The sequence below is a fragment of the Egretta garzetta genome, unplaced genomic scaffold (genome assembly GCF_000687185.1).
Source record: "Egretta garzetta isolate BGI_Z169 unplaced genomic scaffold, ASM68718v1 scaffold386, whole genome shotgun sequence".
Taxonomy (NCBI): Eukaryota; Metazoa; Chordata; class Aves; order Pelecaniformes; family Ardeidae; genus Egretta; species Egretta garzetta.
The window spans coordinates 549,666-566,946 of record NW_009260063.1 but is presented as its reverse complement, the minus strand read 5'-3'; the positions used below and the strand labels follow the sequence as shown (position 1 = coordinate 566,946).

The 17,281-nt window shown below is 39.1% G+C and overlaps 1 protein-coding gene across 1 annotated transcript in view; it reads left to right on the top strand.

The window, feature by feature from the left end:
- Positions 1-229: 229 nt before the first annotated feature.
- ABRAXAS2 (abraxas 2, BRISC complex subunit) overlaps positions 230-17,281 on the top strand; it is an 18,349-nt gene continuing 1,297 nt past the window's right edge. Inside the window, exons 1-9 of the mRNA XM_009641084.2 lie at positions 230-277; positions 561-651; positions 3,613-3,649; positions 6,197-6,263; positions 8,465-8,655; positions 9,245-9,364; positions 9,984-10,068; positions 12,092-12,206; positions 16,970-17,281. The exon at positions 16,970-17,281 is cut by the window's right edge and continues 1,297 nt beyond it. Of these exons, the coding sequence (XP_009639379.1) occupies positions 230-277; positions 561-651; positions 3,613-3,649; positions 6,197-6,263; positions 8,465-8,655; positions 9,245-9,364; positions 9,984-10,068; positions 12,092-12,206; positions 16,970-17,281 (1,066 nt within the window). The remainder of the gene's footprint in view (positions 278-560; positions 652-3,612; positions 3,650-6,196; positions 6,264-8,464; positions 8,656-9,244; positions 9,365-9,983; positions 10,069-12,091; positions 12,207-16,969) is intronic.

The following is a 17,281-nucleotide window of genomic DNA, read 5'->3' as shown; positions in this document are numbered from 1 at the left end:
GGCTTTCCGGCGCCCGTAGCTACAGTGCGGAACCGGGGCCTTCCGAAGTCCCTCCGTTCTGGTGACAGACTTCTAGGCTGAGCTGGCCGCCTTACCTCCCCACCGGGAAACGGTGCCCCGCTGCTTCAGCGCGTCAGCCAAAAGCACCTGATTTTCCCCCTTATTCTCCTTCCTCACGTTGGGCAGGGATGGAGAATAAAACTTGATGTAAAGTTACCCCCTGAGGTTTATGGTCCCTGGTGTTGCTCAAGGGCCCGCCCAGTCTCCACACGTAAACGTGAGCTGTGTTTGCCGTATATCAGCTGTTACCTGTGGAACCTTTCAGGAGAACATTATTTTTGGACAACCTATTTCTATGGTGTTGTGAAAGGGTGGTGGTAGATCAGATCACTCTCTGTAAACCAAAGGACGGGTTATACCTACTGCAGCTCACATACATCTTTCAACCTAAATTTTTGTTTTAATTCTTCCATTAAATGCTGAGAAAGCTACAATAATTGCTGGTATAGTGGGTTTTTTTTCTATTTTTGTCTTTTTTTTTCCCTCCCTTGAAATTGTAGGAAGGATTTCTGCTGGGAGAGGTGAGACAAGAAGAGACCTTTAGCATTAGTGATTCACAGATCAGCAACACTGAATTTCTACAAGTGATTGGTAAGTAATAGAGCTTTGAGAAATTAGAAAGAAGCACTGTTCGGTTTTTCAATTTTTGGTACAGCAGTTCAGTAAGAATTACTTCACTTGAGATCAGCACAAGATGTTTCCGTCTGTCAGAATCAGATTTGCTACAGTATTTCTGTGTTCATGGTTGAGACGTGAGGAAAGGAAACAGTCCTGTGCTAGATATGGGGTTTTTTATGCATCTCCTTTTGGCGAAAAAAGACGGTTCATTGAAGACATTTATCTGCATTTCATGATGGAGAAATTATTTATTTGGCTTTTGGTCTTGCAGGGAGTTTCCTGCTTGATATGGTTGCCTACATACACGCATGTGCTCCAAAATAAAATAAATGCATTGCTTGATTTACTAATGCTGAAAGGGGGCAAATTTCCAGTAGAGGGGGTGGATGGATGGTAGTTGATGACATCATAAACTGTCACAGCAAGATTTGCCGAGGAATATTTGCCAAACAGTTTACTTCATTGATAAACACAAGGACTGTACAGCTGATTTGTTGTTGTTGTGAAAGTGAAAGAAGATCTAAGCTCTTGCTGTTAAGCATTGTTGGTCAAAGTAGATATTCTTATAAGTGAGAGAGAAGCCGTTGCATGGTTTGTAGAAAATGGGAAACCTCTGAAAGAAAGTGCCCATTTTTGTTTACATATATATAACCTGATGTTAATATACACCTAAACTTTCTGTAAAAGCCCAAATGCGTGCATACCTGGCTTTGTGAATCTGATTCCAGATAACACAGCAGGGGCTGCGTAAATCACAAATGTCTTGTGATTGACTCTCAAATGCTATTCTGATACAGAACTAATGATCTGTGAAAGTGTGTACTATATTACATTATATCTCAAGACACTTGCCACCTTAAAGCGGTGATGGTTGCATACACGAGAATCCAGAAGGTTAAGTAATTTCCTATTCTGGTTATTCCTAAGGAAACATGGGTGATAAATTGACTGTCTGGTGTCGTTTAATTACAATTACTTAATTGAGCTAAATTACAAAAAATAAAGCCACAGGATTTTTTGTGCATGTATATAATCACTGTCAAAGAATTGTACAAAGGCAGGCAGCTGATAGCCGTGTCTGTTCAGACAAAACTAGACGTGGCTATTCAGTGGTAACTGATCTTAGTTATTGTTGACAGTACAGTAGTGTCACCAACTGCAGCCTCAGCGTGGTTTCATAAACCAAGTGTTTGTGGCATTAAGAATTATTCCCTTTTTAGATAACCGTAAACAGAATGTGACAAAAGAGTTATTTTCTGAAAAGGGAAATTGCCCACCCCTGGAGATCTTCTAGATATTTTTTTTTTTGTTTACGAATTTTTACTTCAGTAACCTCTATAACACTTGAGCGCTCAGTTCAACTCATGAACTGAGATTGGCACAGGTGAGTTTTAACGTTCTTACATGTCTGCTATCTCAAAGCTTAGTGGTGATGTTTGAGTATGTGTGTATCTGTAGTACCTATATTATATATAGAGATACAGTAAGTCAGTATGTAAAACTCAAATTTAGAATGATGGCTGCTTCATGAGTTCTGAGCAGTAGGCTTGTTGCTTCCTGTTTTTCAAAAGACAAACTCTGTGCAGCAATGTAATGCCATGAGAATGGAGTATGTATTCTCAGTAGTTGTAATCAGTATATTTGCTGGAAGGAATTGGTCTCAGCTGGAATAATTAAACTTACTGACTTTGTTTACCAAATCGTTTCCACAAATTCCTGTATGCCAGTGTAAAAATACGGTGTACACTTTGTAAACAATCCCAAATAAAGCAAGTCGGTAACTGTAACAGCAGCATCATGAGGAGTTCTTGTCAATGAAAATGTACGGTTTCTCAGGCAGTATGCCTGCCATAGGTGTGGAGGGCCTTGTTTTGATATTGCTAAATATGCTGAGATGCTAACGCGTGTAGTCGGTTGTTCCTGGGAATTGTGATCTGATTCTGACTCTGCTGAGATTGCGATCGTGAGCCGCCTGTGCCTTTCAGAGCAGCAGGTGGTGAGTCACTCTCCAGGAAGGAAGAGTCTAAACAAAGTTATTGCTAAACGCTCCAGCAGGGCTCTGATGTAGGAGCTTGAAATATTATTGCTACGTAAGTGCTGTTCCGTCTGAGCAAATACAGTTTCAGACAAAAATTATGTGATCAAGGTGTAATAATATGAATAAATGATAAGCTGTATTTGGTAAAAAGGCAGAGTAGAGGAGAACTTTAAAGAAGTACTAAATGCCAAAAAAACCTAAGTCATGCTTGGTGTTAGAAAGATAATGTGGGTTAGAGTTTTGCTCTTTTGTCACTCTTCTCCGAGGTTAGTGGTATGCTACAACCTTTGCTGCTTAAATAAGCATTTACAACCTCTTCAATGAAAAAAAAATACTGCTGTGACTTTTTAATACTTTATACAACAGAACTATAAATTGCAGCTAACAATTTGGGAGTGGCGCTTAACCCCTTTTCTCATCATAGATTCTACTTGCCTTGCCTGGTGAAGTACTCCAATGTATAATGTTTCAGTGATTCCCTTCCCCATCCCTTTTTCCATTTAGTGCTGCTGTAATAAACGGTGTACGTGAATGTGAGTAAACTGGTGTGGAAAGCTGTATCAAAAAGAAGAAAAAATCATAAATGCCTTTGAGGAGGTTACAACCATAAAATAGTATCAGAAGTGTGTATCTGAGGCTCAGATATATCTGTACATCTTGCTTATTGTTAAATATTTCCCTCTGTAAAATGGCAGATGAGAAAGGGAAGCTAGTTCTCCGGGTATGGTGCTGTGTCATCAAGTGGTTTTGAGACATTAAGGGCAGTGTGCAGTCTGACACAAATGTTTGTTTGCTCAGTAGCTGTGATGTGGAAAGTTCATGCAAGATATGCTGCTGTAATTTCTCTTTACCTGGAGCAGTTGGACATATGTCTCTCTTTTTGTCTGTTGTTGCAGAAATCCATAACCATGAGCCTTGTTCAAAACTCTTTAGGTAAGCATTTTCTGTTGTCTTCCTGTGTTGGCTGCCGAATATAAAAATAGGTAGCTCACTGGAATATATTAACATTTCAAGTGTACCTACCAATGTTTGCATTGTTTGCTCGTCTGATGATATTAAAGAAATATATGTAAATGTCCCCAGCCATGACAATGAAAGTATGAATTTACAGTTTTAGTAGCACTTACCTTAGGCTGGAAAGGGTGCTGAGGTAGCTAGGCTTATTTCTGTCTCTGAATTTGCACCTCACGCAGTGGAGGTGGGATAGCACAAATCTTATCACTCTGATAATTAGGATGAATGTCAAAACATTGTAGTCTTAGGTTAGCTCTGCTTGGACCTGGTGGGTCACAAGACATTCTTGTGTGCCCTAACCTTCATAACTTGCTGGGTTATGAAGTTGGCTTGTAGTTGGTTGTACTGACGTGCACCAACTCATTATTCTGAAACTTTCAGCTTACTAGTTATTTTTGCCTTCTGAGCTCCTGTACTCCAGAACTTAAATGAAATATAGGTCGTCTATATTCAGTTTGGCAGCTTCCATCTATGCATGTGTAGCTTTTCTCTGTAGTCTTCGCTTGTTATACAGTGTTGGCTTCTAACTTGCTGTCTAGAAATTCTTTTTAGAAGGAATTCCCAAATAAACCCCTTGTGTCTTTATTTAGAGGTTTCCAGCCAATTAAGAAGACACAATACCATAGATACTGTGATTGACATTAGTTACATTAGAGAGAAAAGCTGCTATCATTTGCTATCTGATAATTACAGAGAGGGTACTCTTAACCCAGTGATTTAAATGCTAGAGACTCTACACATCCGGATAATATCCCAGTGTCTAGTAGACTCCTGATTCCTAGTGATGCTTTGTGCAGCGCATATCAAAACTGATCACGTTTTCTGCTTCTCCCCAGTGGAGAAATTGGTTGTTAGTAGCTGAGCTGATGGAGGAAGGGGAAGAAGTCTGTATTTCACTGCATGCTTTCTGCACAAGAAAGACGATGAATTTGTTTACTTCATAGCACAGGGGAAACTCTCACAGCTCCTATAGCCTTTTTCAGTTCCAGAGCATGCTGTTGGTTTCTCTGCTCTGTTAGCTGTAGCAGATGCTGATTTTGGGGCATTCTACCCTACCATTTTGACTTAAGCATAACCAGTCTGAGGGGGCCTGTCGCTCATCTACTCCATAGTCCTGCAAGCTGACACTGCGGGTGTTGAGTGTAACAGCCTTGCTTCCAGTACTCCCACCAACACATGGGAACTGAATAAGAAGCAAGAATTTTTTAAAAGGACTGATTTATCCGTCTGCAGTTTTCAAGTGAAGGTGTTTTGTTTTGTACTAGTTGTTCTTACCATAAGAAAATTATTATTATAAAGCATGGAAAGAGAAAGAATTGGATATCCACTACTTAGAAGAATGTATAAATATTTTGAACGTGACTTGAAAACATTATGCAAATATTATGTAGTATCTCAAATTAGTAATTACTTGTAGTCTTAATATTCACAATAACTTGCATCTTGAAACAAATTTTACTTCCACCCTTACTTACCAGCCAAGTACTGAGCTCAGGATTTTCTGTTGTGTTTTTTCTTTACCCCCCCACGCAAGAGTTGAGCTCATAGACCTTTAAAACAGAGTATTTTCCTGCACTGCTTTAGGTGTTAGTGATATCAGCTCTTGAAAGAGACTTAGGGACTTGGCAGGTAAGCCAAGGAGGAATCTATTTTCAAATGCTTTCCCTTTTATCATGAAGTGTGATCTACTTGAATTTGTAAACCTATCTGCATAGATAGATTTATAAATTCTTAAATCTGTCATGTCCTCAAAATAACTTGTCAGGGTGTGGGCCTCAGTTCTGTAAGCAGAGCCATATGGAAAGACCATGATACTTTGGATTCTTGCTAACCTCAGTAAAACTGTTTTGGCTTCAAGGGTCCGATCATGTGAGTCTAATTGCAGGACTGGAGCTCAAGAAATTGATTTGTAGTTGTATGTAAAATGTCCCTGCTTTCCTTTCTTCTTTGGCAGGTAGGCCTCTTATTATCAAAGCAGGGGTTTACAGAATGCTGGTCAAAATAAAATTACACAGTCCATTTATGTATGTACCCCTTGTTGTAGGGGCTGGCAGTGAAATACTAGGCATTGAACTAATGTGTGCAATGAAAGCATTTTAAAACTAATAATTACAGACATCTTGTATTTCATTATTAGTGGTTTAAAAGGGGTTGGCGTTTTCGCACCAGCTAGTCTTATGCATTTAATTTAAATGTTCTGTATCTCCCTCTGTGAGCAACTGCATCTATTAGCTGTGCAGTCAACCCAGGCTTCTAACTGCCCTCTATATAGCACCGAGTTGGATATCTTAAGTGGGTGGTGTGAATACTGACCGATGTTGATGAAGGTGAAACTCTAGAAGTTGCTTTGTAATGTATAGAATCCATCTATTTGAAGAACACTGAAAGTATGAATTATTTATTTTATGTATAAATGCCTGTGTGTAAACTGTGTACTTACCTTTCTCTCTTCCTTTTTGGTTCAAGCTTTTATGATTATGCAGGCAAGGTTAATGAGGAGAGTTTGGACAGGATTCTTAAAGACCGAAGAAAAGTAAGTTTTCTATCTTTTCCTCTTGTTCCATTCATTAGAGCCTATCATTAGAAACAGTGGTTTTGGAAAACAAACGAACCAAAAAAAAGGTTGTTAACTAGAAAAAATGTTTTTGTTCACAAATATAATGGTTTGTTTTGACCCAAGGCTTATCCTGTACAGAAGCTGGTGGATTTGTGGTACTTAGGTTAAACTGCGGGCAATGTCTAAATTCCCTGAAGATTTAAGTTTAGGCCTCCAAAAGTGAAAGGCTGGTATTAACCCACTCAAATTTCTGTGCTAAACATGTAGTGTAATGATCATGTACTCTGCTGCTGAAACCAACAAAACTGTAGCTCATCTGAAAATCTGTTCATTTAAGAGTTGTAATGGCATAGCCTTGTAACTGCAATTTTTGCCCTGTCAGTTTTCAACTGGAAAAACTGTTCTATCAGTTGTCAGACATTGATGTAGCTTTACGTCATGCATATGTCGTTAGTAGCACAACTAGTATTAAGAAGATGAAATTTCAGTAGTTATTTGGAGAAGAGTCAAACCTTTTTTCAGTGTTTCATTCCATACTTGGAGTGCACTATCTTTCTAATTATTGAATAATTGACTCAGAAGTTCTCATGAACTCATGCATCAAAGAGCAGAGCTGAAGGTGTGAGTTCCTTATGTAGCGAAGTGGATCAACCAGTCGGCTTGCTCTGGCAAACAGTTGGATTACTGACTTCCGTGGTTCAATTTGTGGTGACTGTGGGCCTTGTTAGACCTAGCAGGAAAGCATCACTAGTACATGAATTTGGCTCACGAGGTCTGGTTGGTGCCAGAGCTAGTACAAGGTAGGGGTGGTTAAAATAAGGCCTTTTTTTCTTGTTTGACTTACCTTTGCAAAGCAGCAGCAAACCAGTGTCGTTCCAGCTGCTTGTAGTGCTGCTGGTTGCATTTTGCTAGCAGCAGAGCTAACTGTCAAGGCACAACCTGTTGTTAGGCTTTTGGGATTTCTGTCCTCTGCAGGTGACTCAAGTGTAACTTTCACTACTCTGACTACGAATGCCTACTGTGTGAATTGATGATCATCACGCAAAGTGTGTGATGACAGTTTGCTTGATTGCTAATTGATTTTGCAGTCTTTATTTTCTGTTCACCTCACCCATGTGAACTGTGGACTTAGAGACGAGGCTTGCACTGAGGGGGTATCTTTAGGGGAACCAAGTCCTAAATTTGTGCAACTTTTGCAACACTGATGATTGTAATGCTGGGTTTTTTTGTCTGTTTCTTCCGGCAAATACTCTCAGAATAAACTCCTCTGTGCATGCTAATGTATTTATGCTGAGTACATAGGTGCTCTCTGTGTGTATTTATACATAGAGACATGTACATCTTTATGCTGAGGGAGAGAGTTTCCAGTCTCGGATCCTGAATTCTGTAACCCCCTAACTCTGCTCTAGAACACTGCAGAGCACATTAAGTTCCACTTCAGGAGACAAGGGAAAAAACTTAATTAAAAAATGTTTGTCTCCCACTAGTTTCCAGTTTAATTTTATCTTCCTAAACCAAATTGTTAATGATGTGTCCTTTTTCATTAATCTCTTAAATTAAATGTTAGTTCACATGAAGTAAAGGAGTTTAATGCATGCTGTATTCAAAATAATCATTAAATTAGAATGGGTCTTATCTGATGTGCACAGGAATCTTTCGCAACTGAGTAGAGAATGAGATAATTTTATTGTACACAGCAGATTAGTCCCATATATCTCATGAACAGACGTGAGTTTGCAAGTATGTTTGTGAGGCACTGGAAGTGTCTTACAAATCAATACAAGTGAATAGGCAGTTGAAATATTTAGGCTAAAGAAACCCCACATCTGCTGTGTTTGAAAACAGCTCAGGTCTAATCACTTGAAGATGCTCCAAGGTTTGTTACTAAAATCAAACAACTGAAGTATATTGGAAGTGAGATCTTGAATGCTGCTGAGGACACACAGGTGTTTGTAGCACAGTAAGGTTCGGTAATTAATAGTCGTGTTGCAACAGGATGTTGCTTGTTTCAGGTTATTTAATAGGTGCAAGCCTCTAGTAATTCAGTCTGATTTTGTTGTAATAAAGGTGTTGGCTAATTCATGTCATACCACAGTTTTAGCAACTTTATTATAAGCGGGTAAATCTGTTATCTCTCAGTTAATACTTTGTTTTCTTCTGATGTACTTTGATTATAGAACATTATTGGATGGTACAGATTTAGGAGAAACACTCAGCAGCAAATGTCATATAGAGAGCACATCATTCATAAACAGCTGACACACATTCTTGGAGTGCCTGATCTTGTCTTCCTTCTCTTCAGCTTCATTTCCACTGCAAATAACTCAACGCATGCTTTAGAATATGTGCTTTTTAGACCAAACCGAAGGTAAGCAATCTCTGTATATGAACCAATCCTCATTTTTTTTTTTGTTCTGCTTCTTACTGCTGTTCTTTATGCTCTGAACCATTTTGAAGTGTGTACAATTACACTTAAACAGGCTTTGTGTTTGTCAAATGATGCCTTGGTGTACAACTGTTAGTGATGACACCTAATTTTTTTTTTTCTGTGCAAGTAATTTATAAATTAAAGTTTTGGGGTGAGCAAAAGTTCCTTTCAGTCTTTAAATCTTCAGACAAATATTAAATATAAATCTTCAGAAAAAATATTTTAAGAGAAGTCAGATGTCAGGCTTCTTATAACAGGCCTGAATGTAGCTTCACCAATTTTGCGTTTGTGGTGGTTTGAATGCACAATTAAAAGGCTCTAAGAGGTATGGAGGTAGGTCCACCTCAAGGGAGTTTTTGATCACGCGTTTATTTTGACCACAACTTGTAATATTTAGGAGCTTTTATAATAAATGTAATGCAGAAGCTTTAAAATTGTTGTGATCATCAGAGAGATGGGATAATATCAAGGCTGTTGTAAATAATCTTTTGAGTATTAATTAAGAAGTCTTCCTAAACTTTCTCTACAGGTATAATCAAAGGGTGTCACTTACTATTCCTAATCTAGGCAACACTAGTCAACAGGAATACAAAGTTTCTTCAGTGCCAAATACTTCTCAGAATTATGCCAAAGTTATTAAGGAACACGGGTAAGGATTTTTGCTTTGCAAATGAAGTACAGTCACCAAGCTCTACGTTCTGTACCTTCCAAAGAATACTACAAATATGCATTTCAAGCAGGGAAAAACTCGTTCCTAGTGTGCTTTTTTCCTACTTAAAATTGAATTTTTAGAACACAGGGGACTCTGCACTAATTGGAAAAGCAGAGTTGGTATGGCCAGCCAGTGCTGTGGGCCTTCTGGCTGCAAGTTTCTTGCTTGATTTCCACCCACCCCCAGGAATTCTGTGTGCAGGCTTGAACTCGGAAGTGTTGAAGTCTTGGGGTTTTTTAAGTCATTTTAATTAACTGCTGTAAATGCAAAGTAGCTCTTCTGATTGTTAACAATGAAATTATACGAGCTTCAAGATTTCTGCACAAGTTTAATATCATTCAAATGGGACTTTATTGTTCCAGAAGGAATTTTGGTATTGAATATGCTGCTGTCCAGATTTTGGCTCTTGAGAGTATGGTATGTTTTTAGCAATAGAAAATAAAATACATTTTAGAAATCTAGTGATAGGCTGCTTAACAGCAATTCAAAGACAGCATGAGTTAGAGACCTGTGGTGTCTTTTCTAACTAATAATTTCTGCTTTTCTTTTTTTTTAGTACTGATTTTTTTGACAAAGATGGAGTGATGAAGGACATCAGGGCTATATATCAGGTTTATAATGCACTTCAGGAAAAAGTACAGGTAACTCCCTTTAATTAATAGTGGTCAGTATGTATGCGGCATCTTTTGTTTGTCCTTTGGTTAAGCCAGGAGTGGAGGAGATGGAGATTTTTAGAACTCATAAACAGTTTGTCATGAACTGTAGGAAAATCAAGTCTGACTTTAATAATTAAATGCATCAGTTTGCATTTATTGTGTGCATTTGCAGTGGCTGCTGTAGAAATGGTTGATGCGAGTATCAATGCTTTCTCTTTTGCAAGTAAGAATGATTTAATGGTTAGTGATTTCTGGGAGACATTAGCTATTTTTAAGAGTATGCATTGAAGAAAAGCCTTGCTGAAGGCTGTAGGGATTTGCACAGGTTTAAAGGCTTGCCTGTGTGAGTTTAAAAATGACTCCTGGCTCTTGGTATGTAGCATGCAGCAGAGAGCTCCATCTGTTAGTTAAAACTTGTGAATGTTTTGTGTAGAGCATGAGTGAATCCTGCTCCAAATGTGGCACGGCATCTGAAAGTGCCTTGAGTGTCAAATCTACTACATGTAAGTGTGTCAGCTCACAGCTTGTCCTATGTGAAGAGTGGTGTAGCTGTGCTGCCTCGGGAGCACACGTGTCTGCTAATTGCGCTGTAGTCACAGCTTTTTTCCAGGCTTTCCCCTTACATCTGCCCTGGAGGGATTTGTGTCTCTGCTCCAGCTTAGTTTTGCTGGTTGGCACATAGAGCAGAGAACAAGGCAGTAATCGCTCCAACCGTCCCCTGACCCTACTTGCACAGGAGAACCAGTCTCTCTTGGTGGGAATTGCTGCTTTCTAACCTGCCTCGTAAGGTGGGTAACTCACGGCGAGAAGGCAGGCAGCTTTCATGCGGCCTTCAGGAGACATGAAAATTTATTTTCAGAGGTCTATCCCATTAGCTAATGGTATTCTGTAACGCTGTTTTTGCCAAGAGCACATATATCCTTTCGTGCTCTTGCTGCTGTTTGAATTAGTGTCTGGAAAAATGGAAAATATAACGTCATCAGGGAGTTGTCTTCCTACCTGCTAAAACTATGACTTTGTTGTTTTATTTCACCATGTAAATCATGCTGCCGTACGCTGTTTACAGAGCTTAAAAGTAACTTAGGTGTCAGCTAACTTGAGGAACTTTTATACTTAAAGTGACTGTTTCACAGAGAATGTCACAGGACTGGAAATAAATCTTCTGGTAAAGCAGCTGAGACGTGTGTATTTGTACTGTTCCACAGTTAGTTGGGAGGGGAGGGTTTAAACTTTGTAAACTTCTAAAAATTAACTATGCTTTCAGTTCGATATCTGATGTTTTTCAACTCTAGGTAAGATCACTAATAACAACATTTTGGAGAAGAAACACTAAATGACCAGGGACTTACTGTTTAAGACTTATCAGGGCTTTTAGAGTTGTGTACTCTTCCAGACTGATAATGTTTAATGATAATGACCAATACTTAATTTCTGAAGAAGTAAATAATATCCCGTATAACATGTTTAGATTAAAAAAGAAATCTGCATTATGCAGAACTGCTTTTAAACGTAGATCCTTCTCTGAAAACTTCACGTTAATCCGTGGGTCTTGTTTATTTAGTAGAGGCATCAGTTAGGAGATCAGCTTGGGACAGTTGTCTCTCGAGTCAACGCAATTCGAATTTGGTCTAGTATAAAAAGTACACACCTTCATGCTACCTTTTAAAATCATGCTACTACAGTATCGTTATTGTGCTAACAACACAACAAAAATAAAAGTCTTTTCCATCAAGTAGGAAGAACTAACTTTGGATCTTACTACAAATCTTCCTGTAATGATAAATTATTTGGAAATGCTTTTCCTATAATGCAGCAGTTGGGAATTGGCAACAGCCAGTAAAGAAAACGATCTTCAGGTTGAATATTATGCTCTGATACAGTGTTAACCCCTGCTCTTAGTTTTGTGCTTTTAATGGCTTCTTGCCTGGTGGTAGCTTTATTGATGTTGTTACAAAAGTCATTAATGTATTTTTGCAAAACTTAACGTATCTTCTGTTTTTTCTCCCAGGCAGTATGTATAGATGTAGAAAAAAGTGAACGTGTTGTTGAATCTTTCCAAGCTGATGTAAACAAGTTAAAAAGGCAAATCACACAAAAGAAAAATGAAAAAGAACAAGAAATAAGTAAGTTGCCTTTTAATTTTTTTGTTTCAGAAGCAGATGCTGTAAGGACAAAACATTTTGTGGAATTATTTTGAGTTGTATATCTGATAGCTCATAGCAAAAGAAAAAAAAATCACATTGGGAAGGGTAAATGATGGATTTACACTGAATGATACCTGAACTGGGAAAGTACGTGTACTACAGGCATTTCTGTAGGAGTCATCCAGTGTTAGCAAACCTAAAACATAGGGGAGAGACAAAGCTGTAGAGAAAGAACGAGAAAGTCAGTTCTGGAAATAACACAGGAAAAGATTGGTTGTAGGAAAGGAAAAGTGGAGCAAAGCCAGGAATGGAAAAAGCAAATCTAAACACTGGAGAGATTCCTTTTGAAGTGTTACACAGAAACAGGGTACTGTGTTCACAGGCCAGTAGCTGTCAATGTGGGGTTTTTTAAATCTTTATTCCCTTTCCCACTCCCCAAGGCTATCCCCAAATACAAGCCCAGCAGCAATTCAGCTAGAGTTCAGTTATATTACTGGACACCAGACAATCTGGGTGAAGGAAAATGAGTGCTTAAGTGATGAACATTGCTGTGGATCATCGGAAGTGTTGTCTAGTTTGACCTAGTAGCTTTTAGTGGATGTATCGGGTTTTTCACCACTGATTTGGAGGAGACCATCTACATTTTTATCATCCTCTCCCACTTAATAGTTACTGAATCCTAATTTAGGCAGCATTTTTGCATTATTTGTTGTCTTAGTGGTGAACATGATTGGCATTGAAATACCACTTTTCAGTGTTGAACTAAATCTTCCCAAAAGTCCGTTTTGAAGTCATTCCTATCTTCAGTGGTATCTGCTAGGAAGTGGAAGAAACTATTTAAATGCAGAATATTGTGGGAATTTGCCTACCTATTTAAAGTACTATATCATCACCGATACGTATTTTAATCTGTATTCGTTTTTATTTCATGAAGCTACTGAAATATTGTCCTTCTTGCAGTGTGTTGAGGGGATTCATTTTGGGGGAAGCTCAGTCAGGTAATTCTTTGATTTATTCAAGGCAACACAAGCATGACACTCTTCTCTTTCTAGTGAAGCTCTGAATGCAGAAATTATACTTCTGCTGTGTTTTGAAGACTCTGTACTAGTATAGAGATGGTTTGGTTTAAGTTTCGTGGTGCAAATAAGTCCTGTTAAAAATCCATGTTTTTATTAGGGTTGGTTCTGTATTAATAGTACAGGTTTTCATAGTCTGTATGTAGGACTGGTAGGCAAAGCCAGTAATAGAGGCGTGTGTTCATCTTCTTTTGTTGCTCCATAATTTTCTGAATCGGTGAGACCTATTGTCTGAGCATACGTGGCTGGTTCCCACACTGTCCCTCCTTAAAAATCAGGAGACTTTTGCTTAGCAGTAGATAGGTTTTGTGAAGAGTCTGGACCTTTCCAAGGAAACATTACTGATCTAATTTAATTGTGAGTGTAAGGGAAGACTGAAGGTAGAGAGTAGGAGCAGAGAATAGGCAAAAGGGAAGTAATATTTAAAAATCATAAGCAAATTACGTATTTCAGCAAACACTGCCTTTTTTTTTTCCATGTTTTGAAATGACAAGCAAATAACCAAATTTTGTAATTTTAGCTGCAGGAAGTTTTTTATTATTTGTGTATCTTGTTATTTAAAGCTGTGTCTGAGACTAAAAGACAGCTTAGACAGGTTAACACCCTAAGCTGTGCAATAGGCCCCTCTGCTGCTATGATTGGATATTTTTATTTTCTCTAGGCAGCAAGGTACTGTTATCACACGAGCATTTTAGAGCAAGGTTTGATCTGTCAGCCCAGGTTCTTCCTTCTCTGAACGTCAAAGATAATGTAAAGATCTAGCATCAGCCGCAGACCATTTGAAAGATGGAAGTGGCGTGAGTCACTGCTGTTTCCTGCTTGGCTGTCGATGAAACAGCCAGGGAACTGCTACTACGCGCGCTAGCGAGCAGCAGCGACGGGTATTTAGTGTGACTGGAGCTGATCCCAGCCCATATGGCAAAAGATGGGGGAGGAGGAGGAGGAAGAGCAGTCGGTGCTAGCCTCTAGATACTACCAGTGAGATGCGAATGCTGGGCTGAAAATTTATGCCAGAGCAGATAATCATGTGAGAGGGCTGAAACAAGAAAACATGCAGCTTGTATCTCTGCAATATTTTTAGATGTGAGTAGCTAAATACTGAAGTTGGCCTTCTGTTCTCTCACTTTCTCAATATCGGGAGAATTTCCTTGGTTTTAGCAAGTTAAATGTTCCAGTTAATCATTCTCTGGGCTGGAGGAAAAGGGAGCATTTGATTCAAATTCCTGCAGTAGTGTTGTGTGAAAGCTTGTTATTCTTACAAACTTTTGGATAACAGGTTATGACTTTAACACTCTAGCGTAAAAGACGGTTGAGACTTTATTTGCAGACCACTGAAGTAATTTTGTACGTGTAGTTCTCATATAGGGGATCAAAAATGGAGTGCTGTTATGTTGCCACTTGAGGGAATATGCTCTTTTTATTGCTGAAGAGATACCTCACTGACTTGATTAAAGGAACTCTTCAGCCTTGATTTTTGCTTTTTCCAAATGTATGGCATTGCAGTAAGTAGAGCTGATACCATGTTGTCTGTCACCTAGTTGCAAGGCAGCTTTACGTATACCAGTGTCAATTCTGACAGATGTTTGGACATTAATAACCAGTTAGAAACGAGTCAAAAACTTAAGTCTATCCCAGTGCTTAACAAACCTTCCTGCAAGGAAGTTTTTCCTCATGTCTAATGTATACCACTCTAATCTAAGCTGCCTTCTGCTTTACCTTTCCACAGCAGCCTCTTATGTAGATTTGAAGACTTAAACTGTTTCATCAGTCCTCACTAATTACCCCATTTCTTTCAGTCTTAGGTCACGATATCTAGACCTCCAACAAGTCCTTCTCTTTTGTCGAGTTTCTTGAGTTTTTACCCATTTCATAAACTGTGGTGTTCAAAATTAGATACAATATTACAGCGCATACTGAAAGAATACTTGCCCATTTCTCAACAGCTGAACACACTTAATGCATGTTGATATTTATAGTTTACATAAATCAACAGTAAACCTGTGTTTCTCTTCTGCAGAAGGATGTAACTCTTCCTCATTTTGCAGTTTGTGCAGTTCATTATTCCTGTGCACGTCTTCCTTAAATTATTTTCCAAATCATCTCATTTAAGATCACTTTGAAATTCCTGTTCTGATCCTCTGTTATGCTTGCAGCTATTACTAGCATAGTACCATCTGTAATTTTAATAAGCACATGCTGATTAAATTCCATCATTTAGGTTGTTAATGTGAGTATAGTTCCGGTGCAGAGCTGTGCGAGCTTCATCTTGACGCATCTTTCCAATGTGACTGTTAACAATTGTAATTGTTCTTCAACCAGGTTTTCAGCTGTATTTTTTAATCCTCGTAGTGCTTATGTTGCTGTCTGTCCGTTATGAAACACGGAGACGCTGTGAAGTCCTTACAGGCGAGATGTATCTGTGGCTTTTGGTCTTGCTTTGATTGTTAAAGCCGCATGGATTGGAAAGAGGCCCTATCCTTAGTGGACAAATTTATTTATAGCAACTGTCAACTGTACAATTACTTAAATGAAAGTCAACACATGGAAGCGGTGGGTTTACCCGTTATGTATGGCTTTTCACAGGGAACAGATTTCAGTGACTGTGCCCGGCTTTTCCAGGTACGGTGAACAACATACCTGCCTGGTGTTAGGCTAGTGCGAGAGCCCTGCTTGTGGATCTCTGTGCTAGGCATATAGAAACACAGGTTCAAAAGATGCTTGCTCAGCTAGCTAGTTAGCAATCTAAATATGAGACACTGTGAATCTAAATAGGAGGTGCTGTGTGTTTCAGCTAGCAGAAGGTGAGCACGAGACACAGTGGTTTCAGCAGCCCGCCAGGCTAATCGCAGGTATTGGGAGGGAGAGTTTTTAAAATAATAATTTGACGGAAGAAGCCAAGGGAATGTCTTTGCTGGTGTTTATGAGATTGTGCCCTAGCACAAGGGGCACTGTAAAGGAGAGAGATGTGATTTTAAGTTGCAATATTAACAGTAGAAGCTGATACTGTCTGATCGAAAGTTGAGTCAAGCTGTCAGTACTGAATAAGGCATAGGTGGAGAGGAGCAGGCACAACGAGCCCTCGTGTAGCTACTTTGTGATGCAAGAAGGAGCAGAGAAACACGGAGAGAAGATGAGGTGGAAAGAGCAACAGGTCATGGGAACATCCTGTAGCTGTGTTTTAGGGAACTTAAACTGGAGGAAATTAACTGTACAGGGTGACTGTGCACATAAAACCATACCACGCTTGCACTCAGTTTATTTGTTTTCTGACACATTTTGGTTTATGAAATGGGATCGTTAGGATAATGAAATTGTGCCAATACTAATGAGTTTCATGGATGTAGTGCTAAATTCAGGGAAGATACTCTTTGCCAAGCTCAGAGCAGGATGTAGTCATAAGCAAGATTTGACATGACGGTTAGGGATAGTGTCTCATATAGCCATCAATATGAAGGTCAGAATTGCCAAAGATGAGTAGCGGAGCCCGCGAGGAAAAGATCCAGTGCTGGAGTTTGAAAGCAATGCCAGGGATGGGTGTTTAATAACAACAAGCAGAAAGAAGAGAGGACAGCTAAGGGCTGGGTGAGCATGCTACGTTGCAGCTAGATGACATAAAGCATGTTGCAAAGTAAGCATTAAGTACCCCAATGTTTTTTGCTTTTGTAGGAATGCAGCAAGCAATTCTAAGCAGGCAAATGCCAACAGATAACTTGGAACCTATGTTTGTTCCACGAATGTCCTACACTGGATTTGCTGTGGAAGGCTGCACGCTTGAAGATTCAGATGTCTCTGATCCTCCCCCTCCATATTCTGATTTCAATGCAACCAATCAAGAAAGTACTGTCGGTCACGGTCTCCTAGAAAGCAATGTTTTTATGCCTCGACCTCAAACAGTAGGTTCTTCCAGTTATGTTTCCACAAATGCAGGATTGAAATATTCTGGTAATGGAGCATCCATGCCATCTTCCCAAAGAGCGG